General features: G+C 31.6%; 1 protein-coding gene across 2 annotated transcripts in view; it reads left to right on the top strand.

The window, feature by feature from the left end:
- Nucleotides 1-12,500, top strand: part of wash1 (WAS protein family homolog 1) — a 47,409-nt gene that overhangs the window by 26,139 nt on the left and 8,770 nt on the right. For both annotated transcript variants that reach the window (XM_061969402.1, XM_061969401.1), the window contains exon 7: nucleotides 5,767-5,962. In XM_061969402.1, coding sequence (XP_061825386.1) covers nucleotides 5,767-5,962 — 196 coding nt within the window. The remainder of the gene's footprint in view (nucleotides 1-5,766; nucleotides 5,963-12,500) is intronic.

Genomic DNA, 12,500 nt, shown 5'->3' with positions numbered 1-12,500 from the left:
ATTAATTTATTGGACGCAACAATTACGTTACAATTGTCCATTAACAAGTGCAAAGTCAAGGGTGGTCACGGCATGTTCTTGCCGTCGATGCTGGTACATTTTTAGGGCATTACGGCAAGTGACAAAAGGGATAAGCGATAGAAAATTGATGGATGGATGGATACAATGGAGCCTATGAGAGTCATGAGAGTCGTACTATTCTGCCTATAAAGCCCTTAAAAACATCCAAACACCTCCATTAAGGTTTTTTTATACACACTGAAAAAAAAAAACATCATCATCACAACATTCCCTTTTTACGTACGACAGACTTCATGAGAGACAACGAACATAATAATATCTTCGATATTGGGTTAATTTTTTTTTTTTTTAATTAAAAAAAAATAAATTTAAAAAAATTTTAAAAAAATTAAAAAAAATAATAATTTAAAATTGAAAAATAATTTAAATTTTTTTTTTTTTTTTTTTTTAATTAAAAACAATTAAATAATTTTACAAAAATTTAAAAATTTTTTTAAAAAAGTTTACTTTTTTTTTAACAATTTAAAAAACATTTTTTAAGTTAAAACATGATTTTCAAGGTAAAAAATGATTTTCAAGGGAAAAAAAATTTTCAAGGTAACATTTTTTTCAAGGTTAAAAATGATTTTCAAGGTAAAAAAATTATTTTCAAGGTAAGATTTGATGTGTCTGTCGAAATGTAAATCAGAATCTAAAATAACCCCAAGATTTCTGGCTTTATTTGAGGTTTTCAGGGACAGTGATTGAAGGTGTTGGATGACTTTAAACCTTTCTTTTTTAGCACCAAAAACAATTATCTCAGTTTTAGAGGTATTTATGGGCAAAATTGAAGCAAACTTTTATTCATGTTAATTTAGAATGGTTAATTTAATAGGGCGGTATAGCTCGGTTGGTAGAGCGGCCGTATCAGCAACCCACACTGGTTTAAATGTAACTTAGATATTGGGTTTCACAATGTAAAGCGCTTTGAGTCACTTGAGAAAAAGCGCTATATAAATGTAATTCACTTCACTTCACTTCACTTAATTTGTTCAACCTTGGCCTGCGGCTTTGTTCAGTTTTAAATTTTGGCCCACTCTCCTCGTTGTCAGTTAACCTTTGACACACGCTTCCAAAAAACGCCGGGGGGGATAAGCGATAGAAAATTGATGGATAGATGGATACAATGGAGCCTATGAGAGTCGCACTATTCTGCCAATAAAGCCCTTAAAAACATCCAAACACCTCCATTAAGGTTTTTTTATACACACTTAAAAAAAAAAAAACATCATCATCACAACATTCCCTTTTTACATACGACAGACTTCATGAGAGACAACGAACATAATAAATAAAAAAAGTTAAAAAATAAAAAAGCACAATCACTTACTGTACAATGTCTGCTGTCATTAGGATGTCGACTGTTAGGACGTTGACATATGCCTGTTTAGGTAAAGAATGACTCATCATTTTCGCAAAGAAAAAAGGCGGGTGGAACTAAAGCGTCTTTTCGGGTCTTTCTCGCCATTATCGGGTCTAAATTGTCCCTCAAAGTTGACTAACTTCTCAGATTATGTCCTCATCATTTTACTATCAAGGTGAGAAGCATGATTTTTAATCTAAAATAAACTTTCACATGCTCTGAGGCGAGAAAGCAGCTCACCCGCTGATGATGTCAATATTAGCAGCACAAGCTAGTTAGCTCTCTTTGATCACGCTATAAATAGTTTGTCTGCGTTAGCGCTTATAATAACAATGTAACTAATACTTGTTAATATTCAAGTCACAAAATGTAAATGGAGTATTGTTGTCGCTTTGGATGATTATTTAGGCAAGGCAAGGCAACTTTATTTGTATAGCACTTTTCATACACAAGGCAGACTCAAAGTGCTTCACAGACAACAAAGTGAAATGAAAGAAAATAAAATTAAAATTAAAATGCAGACAATAAAAATAAAAACAGTGCGGACGTTAAAAGATTAAAAGATTTAGCTTCGGTGAACATAAAAGTTTTCAGTCTAGTTTTAAAAGTAGTCAGACTTGGGGAAGTCTGACATCTTCAGGAAGTTTATTCCAGCTATTTGTTGCATAGTGACTGAATGATGCTCTCCCTTCATTTGACTTTACTCTGGGAACCGCTAACAGATTGCTCTCAGAAGATCTTAGTGATCTAGAGGGCTTATATAGTGGGAGCATATCAGTGATATACTTCGGCCCTAGACCATGTAGTGATTTATATGTGAGTAGAAGGATTTTGAAATCAATTCTCTTATGTACAGGGAGCCAATGTAAGGATTTAAGAATTGGTGTAATGTGCTCACATTTTTTTTAAATGTTTTTAAATTTAAAAAAAAAAATTATTTTTAAATTTGTTTTAACTTTTTTTTTTTTTTTTTTTTTTTAAACAATTTAAAACAATTTAAAACAATTTAAAACAATTTAAAACAATTTAAAACAATTTAAAACAATTTAAAACAATTTAAAACAATTTAAAAAAAAATTAAAACATTTTAAACAATTTTAACAATTAACATTTTTTTTTAGGGTTAGGGTTAGGATCAGGGTTAGGGTTAGGGTTAAGATTAGGGTTAGGTTAAGGTTAGGGTTAGGGTTAAGATTAGGGTTAGGGTTAGGATTAAGGTTAGGGTTAGGGTTAAGGTTAGGGTTAAGATTAGGGTTAGGGTTAAGATTAGGGTTAGGGTTAAGATTAGGGTTAGGGTTAGGGTTAGGGTTAAGATTAGGGTTAGGGTTAAGATTAGGGTTAGGGTAAATATTTTAAAAAAAAAATTAAAAGAAAAAAGATTTTTTTTTAAAAACTTTAAAAAAATTTAAAAAATTAAATAATCTTTTTTTAAATTAAAAATATTTAAAAATATTAAAAATATTTAAAAAAAATAAATAAATTTAAAAAAATTACAAATTAATTTTTTTTATGTTGTTTTTTTTAAATTAAAAAAATTAAAAAAAAATTTAAAAAAAATTATTTTTTTTTAAAAAAAATTAAAAAAAATTATTTTTTTTAAAAATGTAAAAATTTAAAAAATGTGTTTAAAAATTTTTAAAAAAAATTAAATTTTTTAAAACTATTTAAAACTATTTAAAACTATTTAAAACTATTTAAAACTATTTAAAACTATTTAAAACTATTTAAAACTATTTTTAAAAAAATTAAAAAAAATTTAAACAATTTTAACAATTAACATTTTTTTTTAGGGTTAGGGTTAGGATTAGGGTTAGGTTAGGGTTAAGGTTAGGGTTAGGGTTAAGATTAGGGTTAGGTTAAGGTTAGGGTTAGGGTTAAGATTAGGGTTAGGGTTAGGGTTAAGATTAGGGTTAGGGTTAGGGTAAACATTTTTTTTAAAAGTTAAAAAAAAGTTTAAATTTTTTAAATTTAAAAAAAAAAAATTGAAATATTTAAGAATATTTAAAAAAAAAATGTTTTTAAATTTTTTAAATTAAAAAATTTTTTTTATTTTTTTTTAAATTTAATTTAAAAAAATGTAATTTAAAAAAATTAAAACATTTTTAAAAATTAAAAAAAAAAATTTAAAATGTTTTTAATTTTTTTAAAACAATTTAAAACAATTTAAAACAATTTAAAACAATTTAAAACAATTTAAAACAATTTTAATTTTAAAATTTGTTTTAACTTTTTTTTTTTTTTTTTTTTTTAAATTTAAACAATTTAAAACAATTTAAAACAATTTAAAACAATTTTTTTTAAATTAAAAATTTTAGGGTTAGGGTTAGGGTTAGGTTAAGGTTAGGGTTAGGGTTAAGATTAGGGTTAGGGTTAAGGTTAGGGTTAGGGTTAAGATTAGGGTTAGGGTTAAGATTAGGGTTAGGGTTAGGGTTAAGATTAGGGTTAGGGTTAGGGTAAACATTTTTTTAAAAAGTTAAAAAAAATTAAAAAAATTAAAAAAAAAATTAAATTTAAAAAGTTTTTTTTTTTTTAAATTAAAAAAACATTTAAAACTATTTAAAACTATTTTAAATTAAAACAATTTTAAACAATTTTAACAATTTTAACAATTTTAACAATTAACATTTTTTTTTAGGGTTAGGGTTAGGATTAGGGTTAGGTTAGGGTTAAGGTTAGGGTTAGGGTTAAGATTAGGGTTAGGGTTAGGGTAAACATTTTTTTAAAAAGTTAAAAAAAAGTTAAAAAATTTTTTTTTTAAATATTTAAGAATATTTAAAAAAAAAAACAATTTAAAAAAATTTAATTTTCTTTTAAAAAAAATAAAAAAAAAATTTAAAAAATTTAAAACAATTTAAAAAAAATTAAAAATTTAAATTTAAAAAAAAAAAAAAAAAAACATTTTAAATTTTTTTTTAAAAATTAAAAAAATTTTAAAAAAAATTTAAAAAAATTAAAACAATTTAAAAAAAAAAAAAAAAAAAATTTAAATTAAAAAAAAAAAATTAAAACATTTTTAAAAATGTTTAAAAAAATTTAAAAATGTTTTAAACATTTTAAAAAAAATTTAAAACAATTTAAAACAATTTTAAATATTTTTAAACAAGTTTAACAATTAACATTTTTTTTAGGGTTAGGGTTAGGTTAGGGTTAGGGTTAGGGTTAAGATTAGGGTTAGGGTTAGGGTTAAGATTAGGGTTAGGGTTAAGGTTAGGGTTAGGGTTAAGATTAGGGTTAGGGTTAAGATTAGGGTTAGGGTAAAAACCCTAATCTTTTTAATCTTTAAATTAAAAAAAAGTTAAAAAAAATTGAAAAATATTCAAAAATATTCAAAAATATTCAAAAATATTCAAAAATATTCAAAAATATTCAAAAATATTTGAATTTTTTTTAAAAAAAGCTTAAAAAATTTAAAAAAAAATTAAAATGTAAAAAATTTAAAAAAAATAAAAAAATCTAAAAAAAATTAAAAAAATTAATAAAAATTTTTTAAAAATTTAAAAATTAAAATTTTTTTTTTAAAATAAAAAAAAAAAATTAAAAAATTTTCAAATTTAAAAAAATTAATAAAAACATTTATTAAAAAATTAAAAAAAAAATTATTTTTTTTTTAAATTTAAAAATTTTTTTTTTTTTTTTTTTTTATTTAAAACAAATTTTAAAAATTTAAAAAAAAATTTAAATTTTTTAAAAAAAATTAAAAAAAATTAAAAAAAATTTAAACAAATTTAAACAAATTTAAACAAATTTAAACAAAATTTAAAAAATTTAAAAAATTTAAAAAAAAATTAAAAAATTTAAAAAAAGTTACAAAAATTAAAAAAATTTAAAAAAAATGTTTTAAGCTAAAACATGATTTTCAAGGTAAAAAATGATTTTCAAGGTAAAAAAAAATGTTCAAGGTAAAACATTTTTTTCAAGGTTAAAAATGATTTTCAAGGTAAAAAAAAATTTTCAAGGTAAGATTTGATGTGTCTGATGTAAATCAGAATCTAAAATAACTCCAAGATTTTGGGCTTTATTTGAGGTTTTCAGGGACAGTGATTGAAGGTGTTGGATGACTTTAAACCTTTCTTTTTTAGCACCAAAAACAATTATCCCAGTTTTAGAGGTATTTATGGGCAAAATTGAAGCAAACTTTTATTCATGTTAATTTAGAATGCATAAAAATACATACATAATGATTTTGATCAATAGGCAACATTTTAAAAAAGTGCACTTCCCCTTCAAAGTGGTCTAACTCCTGATCAATTCAAATGAATTATTGAACACTTTTGCCCATGTAATAACATTTTTTTGTACTTCTGATCTTATTCAAAGTCACTGCTCTCTTCCACTCACATCAGACAGCAGAGAACTATTTCTACGTGCCAGACTTGGGGCAGGTGCCCGAAATCGACGTGCCGTCATACCTGCCAGACCTGCCGGGCATCGCAGATGACTTGTCTTACAGCGCCGACCTGGGGCCCGGCTTTGCGCCATCAGGACCCTTGCACATCATACCGGAGCTGCCGTCTTTCTCGGAGGAGTGCAGCACAGAAGGTGCACACACACACACACACACACACACACACACACACACACACACACACACACACACTTCAAGGTCTTTAGACAGAGCAGTTACATAGGAGACAGTAAGTTCATCCAACTGTGAGTGTCATTTATACATTCTTAACTTATTTTTTACCAATACATGATTTCAATTTTAAACATTTTTAACATACTATCATTAAAAAGTAAACTAACTGCATAACTTATCGGAAAACTATACTTTTTGATGAGCATCCAATTGAAGGTGTCCCCAATGTCTGGGCTTATAATATACCGGTACCTACTTTCACCTCTCAAAAAGTTGAATTTAATTAACATTTACTACCAAATAATATATCATATATATTTATATAAATCCTTGTTTATGACTGTTAATTGGTTCCGGGCCTGATCGTTGTAAATGAATATTTGCAAAGTAGGAATTATTAATGAGACAGTCGTGCTCATTGTGCTTCAAATCATGCGACTTCACCACATCGCACATGTTTTTATATATTGTTTTTAGCATATTCTACTATTTTTTGGTTCTAAATTAAGCATTTCCAAGCATAAAAATGGCTAAATAAACTAAAAATATCAATAAGTTAGAGTGTCCGCCCTGAGACCAAGGAATTAAACAGAGACAGAATTACATTTGGCTCAATTGAGGAGAAACGTCTGGGCTGTACTCTTGTGCAGTCTTCCACCGCGCTCTGACGAAAGATTGTACTTTTCCTCTTTTATTTGGACTTTCCCTGATTACATGGCAACAGCTGTTTCTAAGGGAGGGGGGGTCGTAAACAGCCATCGCCTTTGATTACAAAAAAGTTCAAAGAAATGGTGGGTTCAAAGAAAAGGTCGTAAAACAGTTCAAAGAAAAGGTGCCTGGAGGGGGGTCAGGCCCTGCCTCCTCTCCGCTTTGTAGATCTCGGGTCAAGACAAAATCTTCCTGTGGATTACAATACATCAAAGAAACCGACGCCTTCATGTCGCTTCCCATCGTACACAGTGGAGTTTTACAAGCCTACATCGCACATGTTTTTATATATTGTTTTTAGCATATTCTACTATTTTTTGGTTCTAAATTAAGCATTTCCAAGCATAAAAATGGCTAAATAAACTAAAAATATCAATAAGTTAGAGTGTCCGCCCTGAGACCAGTAGGTTGTGAGTTCAAACCCCAACCGAGTCATACCAAAGACTATAGAAAATGGGAGCCATTACCTCCCTGCTTGGCACTTAGCATCAAGGCTTGGAATTGGGGGTTAAATCACCCAAAAAAATTATTCCCGGGCGCGGCCACAGCTGCTGCTCACTGCTCCCCTCACCTCCCAGGGGGTGATCAAGGGTGATGGGTCAAATGCAGAGAATAATTTCGCCACACCTAGTGTGTGTGTGACAATCATTGCTACTTTAACTTTAATAATACAGTTTGAAGAGCAAACCAATCAGAGTGTGCTGTTCAGTATCGTGGCCACTGATTGGCTCAGCCTTAGCCAGCATTACTATATTGGATTAAAATAGAGTACAGGTGAGTAAACGGTGTTATTTCATGTCTAAAGGGGTCTCATAATGGTAAAAAAAAAACATATTTAGAATGTCATGAAAAATAATTTTGATTTACCGTATTTTCCGCACTATAAGGCGCACCTAAAAACCACACATTTTCTCAAAAGCTGACAGTGCGCCTTATAATACGCTATAATGCGCTTTATATATGGATTAATATTAAGATTCATTTTCATAAAGTTTCGGTCTCGCAACTACGGTAAACAGCCGCCATCTTTTTTCCCCGTAGAAGAGGAAGTGCTTCTTCTTCTACGCAAGCAACCGCCAAGGTAAGCACCCGCCCCCATAGAACAGGAAGCGCTTCTTCTTCTACTGTAAGCAACCACCCGCCCGCGTAGAAGAAGAAGAAGCGCGCGGATATTACGTTTCATTTCCTTTGTGTGTTTACATCTGTAAAGACCACAAAATGGCTCCTACTAAGCGACAGGGATCCGGTTCATGAAAAGACGCAATCTCTCCATCCGCACACGGACTACTATTTCACAGCAACTGCCTAAAGACTTTCAAGAAAAGCTGGCTACTTTCCGTGCATATTGTAAAAACAAGATAGCTGAAAAAAAGATCCGGCCAGAGAACATTATCAACATGGACGAGGTTCCACTGACTTTTGATATTCCTGTGAACCGCACTGTGGATACAACGGGAGCACGTACGGTGAATATTTGCACCACAGGGAATGAGAAGTCATCCTTCACTGTGGTTCTAGCTTGCCATGCTAATGGCCAGAAACTTCCACCCATGGTGATATTCAAAAGGAAGACCTTGCCAAAAGAGACCTTTCCAGCCGGCGTCATCATAAAAGCTAACTCGAAGGGATGGATGAAGAAAAGATGAGCGAGTGGTTAAGGTAAGTTTACGCGAAGAGGCCGGGTGGCTTTTTTCACGCAGCTCCGTCCATGTTGATATACGACTCCATGCGCGCCCACATCACGCTGGTTTTTAATATATTATTAAAGTTTGACTGACCTATCTGACTGTTTTTTTGACATTCCTTTAGCGCAGTTAGATGCGGCTTACAACACGGGGCGGCTTATAGGTGGACAAAGTTTTGAAATATGCCGTTCATTGAAGGCGCGGCTTATAACCCAGGGCGCCTTATGGTGCGGAAAATACGGTATAAATGATGATTCCTACTTTGCGGAACTTGGTTTATCCCGGTTGCGTCTGGAACAAATGATCAGTGTTGAACGAGGGACGACTGTAAGTCTGATATTTTTAAAGCTACAGCATTAAAAATCTGTTTTCAACATTCTAAATACATTTTTAACATTATAAAACCCCTTTAGACATGAAATGACACCTTTTAGTCACCTTGAAGCTATTTTGATCCGATATAGTAACGCTGCCTGATTGGTGTGGTCTAATAGCCAATACCACTTTATATTGATATTTGTTACTTCATTTGGCCAATGTTCGGCTTGAAAATGCTGGATTCAGGCCATAGGTACATAGAGTAGTGTGGCACAGCTATCAAAGCCATCTTTGTTGGCCAAGTATGTAACACATTAGGAATGTGACTTGTTCTGTGCTCTCTTTGTTCAATGCATGGAACAAGGAAAATTGCAACGGCGATAGAGCGCAGTACCGTGGCGGCCATCTGCGGCGCCATCAGACAGTATAATGTATGATGCATATGTTCCTTCTTGACTGTACTTATATGTAAAATATATGTATAATATATTTATATTATTCACATGTGAATAATGCTGTATAATAGACTGTATTTATATTATTCACATGTGAATAATGCTGTATAATAGACTGTATTTATATTATTCACATGTGAATAATGCTGTATAAAAGACTGTATTTATGTTATTCACATGTGAATAATGCTGTATAATAGACTGTATTTATATTATTCATGTTACGATCCGCTGCCCGGATCATAGTTTGTTTATGTTTGAGTCACATGTTTTCAGCACCTTGATTTTGTTTGTGTTCAGTTGCCATGTCAACTGATTACATTCACCTGCCTCTGGTTAGTGTTCGGGACGCGCACCTGTTGCCCGGGCACTAATCAGAGGGCTATTTAGTCTTTGCCCTGGCCTCACTCGGTCTGGCTTCCTAGTTTGTTCCCATACAACTGATAACGACAACTTAGATTCCCGCTAGCTTTTCACGCTATGCCATTTTGCCTGCTAGCTCCCACGCTAGTCCTTTTGTTTTTGCCTTTTGCTATTTGCACGTCTTTTGTTCGTTCCCCGTACGATTTATATTTTCAATAAATTATTTTCCTACCTGCAAGCTGTGTCCGAAGCCGTCTGCATCCTTGGGAGAACCACACCCGCATCACTATGCGACCACGTCGTTACAATTCACATGTGAATAATGCTGTATAACAGACTGTATTTATATTATTCACATGTGAATAATGCTGTATAACAGACTGTATTTATGTTATTCACATGTGAATAATGCTGTATAATAGACTGTATTTATATTATTCACATGTGAATAATGCTGTATAATAGACTGTATTTATATTATTCACATGTGAATAATGCTGTATAAAAGACTGTATTTATGTTATTCACATGTGAATAATGCAGTATAATAGACTGTATTTATATTATTCACATGTGAATAATGCTGTATAAAAGACTGTATTTATGTTATTCACATGTGAATAATGCTGTATAATAGACTGTATTTATATTATTCACATGTGAATAATGCTGTATAATAGACTGTATTTATATTATTCACAAGTGAATAATGCTATATAATAGACTGTATTTATATTATTCACATGTGAATAATGCTGTATAATAGACTGTATTTATATTATTCACATGTGAATAATGCTGTATAATAGACTATATTTATATATTTCACATGTGAATAATGTGGTATAATAGACTGTATTAATATTATTCACATGCGAATAATGCTGTTTAATATACTGTATTTATATTATTCACATGTGAATAATGCTGTATAATAGACTGTATTTATATTATTCACATGTGAATAATGCTGTATAATAGACTGTATTTATGTTATTCACATGTGAATAATGCTGTATAATAGACTGTATTTATATTATTCACATGTGAATAATGCTGTATAATAGACTGTATTTATATTATTCACATGTGAATAATGCTGTATAATAGACTGTATTTATGTTATTCACATGTGAATAATGCTGTATAATAGACTGTATTTATGTTATTCACATGAGAATAATGCTGTATAATACTGTATGTATGTTATTCACATGTGAATAATGCTGTATAGTAGACTGTATTTATGTTATTCATATGTGAATAATGCTGTATAATACTGTATTTATATTATTCACATGTGAATAATGCTGTATAATAGACTGTATTTATGTTATTCACATGTAAATAATGCTGTATAATACTGTATTTATATTATTCACATGTGAATAATGCTGTATAATAGACTGTATTTATGTTATTCACATGTGAATAATGCTGTATAGTAGACTGTATTTATATTATTCACATGTGAGAAATATTATCTAATGGACTGTATTTATATTATTCACATGTGAATAATGCTGTATAATAGACTGTATTTATATTATTCACATGTGAATAATGCTGTATAATAGACTGTATTTATGTTATTCACATGTAAAAATACCTAAATGTTTATTGTCTATTGTGAGCGAACTGTGGTGCTGAATTTCCCCTAGGGATCAATAAAGTACTTTCTATTCTATTCTATTCTATCTTGGTATGAAACGAGGGAGACATTAGAGGATCGCATAGCTGATGCAACAAGCTGCCACTTCAGAGGCGCTATTTCTATACACAGCTACAAATGTAAAACCCAACCAAAAACAAAATAATTCTCAATAACTATAAACTAATACACATACGATTGCACCTAGACTATTTTAGTAATCAAATAATCTATCAATTTTATTTTATCAATTAAATAATTGGATGAAACACATTTTATAACCTGGATGCCTATTTTTAGGGAAAATAGTTGAAATAAATAAATATTTGTTTTGCTTGCCATAACCTTTTATAGTGTTTTCTTTTTCCAATAAATGCACATCATCAACATTGAAAGTGCACTTTTGACATGTGCATTAATTGAAATGAAAGAAAATATAGTCTTGACTGTTCACCCACACAGCCCTCTCTGCGTATTCAAAGTTCCGTCAGGATTTTATCTCTTTTCAATAAACGATTGTCAGGTTCAAACAAGGTCTATTCAGGTGTACTGGAGAGGAGGCTACGCCGGATAGTCGAACCTCGGATTCAGGAGGAACAGTGTGGTTTTCGTCCTGGTCGTGGAACTGTGGACCAGCTCTATACTCTCGGCAGGGTCCTTGAGGGTGCATGGGAGTTTGCCCAACCAGTCTACATGTGTTTTGTGGACTTGGAGAAGGCATTCGACCGTGTCCCTCGGGAAGTCCTGTGGGGAGTGCTCAGAGAGTATGGGGTTTCGGACTGTCTAATTGTGGCGGTCCGCTCCCTGTATGATCAGTGTCAGAGCTTGGTCCGCATTGCCGGCAGTAAGTCGGACACGTTTCCGGTGAGGGTTGGACTCCGCCAAGGCTGCCCTTTGTCACCGATTCTGTTCATAACTTTTATGGACAGAATTTCTAGGCGCAGTCAAGGCGTTGAGGGGATTCGGTTTGGTGGCTGCAGGATTAGGTCTCTGCTTTTTGCAGATGATGTGGTCCTGATGGCTTCATCTAGCCAGGATCTTCAGCTCTCACTGGATCGGTTCGCAGCTGAGTGTGAAGCGACTGGGATGAGAATCAGCACCTCCAAGTCCGAGTCCATGGTTCTCGCCCGGAAAAGGGTGGAGTGCCATCTCCGGGTTGGGGAGGAGATCTTGCCCCAAGTGGAGGAGTTCAAGTACCTCGGAGTCTTGTTCACGAGTGAGGGAAGAGTGGATCGTGAGATCGACAGGCGGATCGGTGCGGCGTCTTCAGTAATGCGGACGCTGTATCGATCCGTTGTGGTGAAGAAGGAGCTGAGCC

Source organism: Nerophis lumbriciformis, linkage group LG10, assembly GCF_033978685.3.
Source record: "Nerophis lumbriciformis linkage group LG10, RoL_Nlum_v2.1, whole genome shotgun sequence".
Classification (NCBI taxonomy): Eukaryota; Metazoa; Chordata; class Actinopteri; order Syngnathiformes; family Syngnathidae; genus Nerophis; species Nerophis lumbriciformis.
This window is presented reverse-complemented; position numbering and strand designations above follow the sequence as displayed.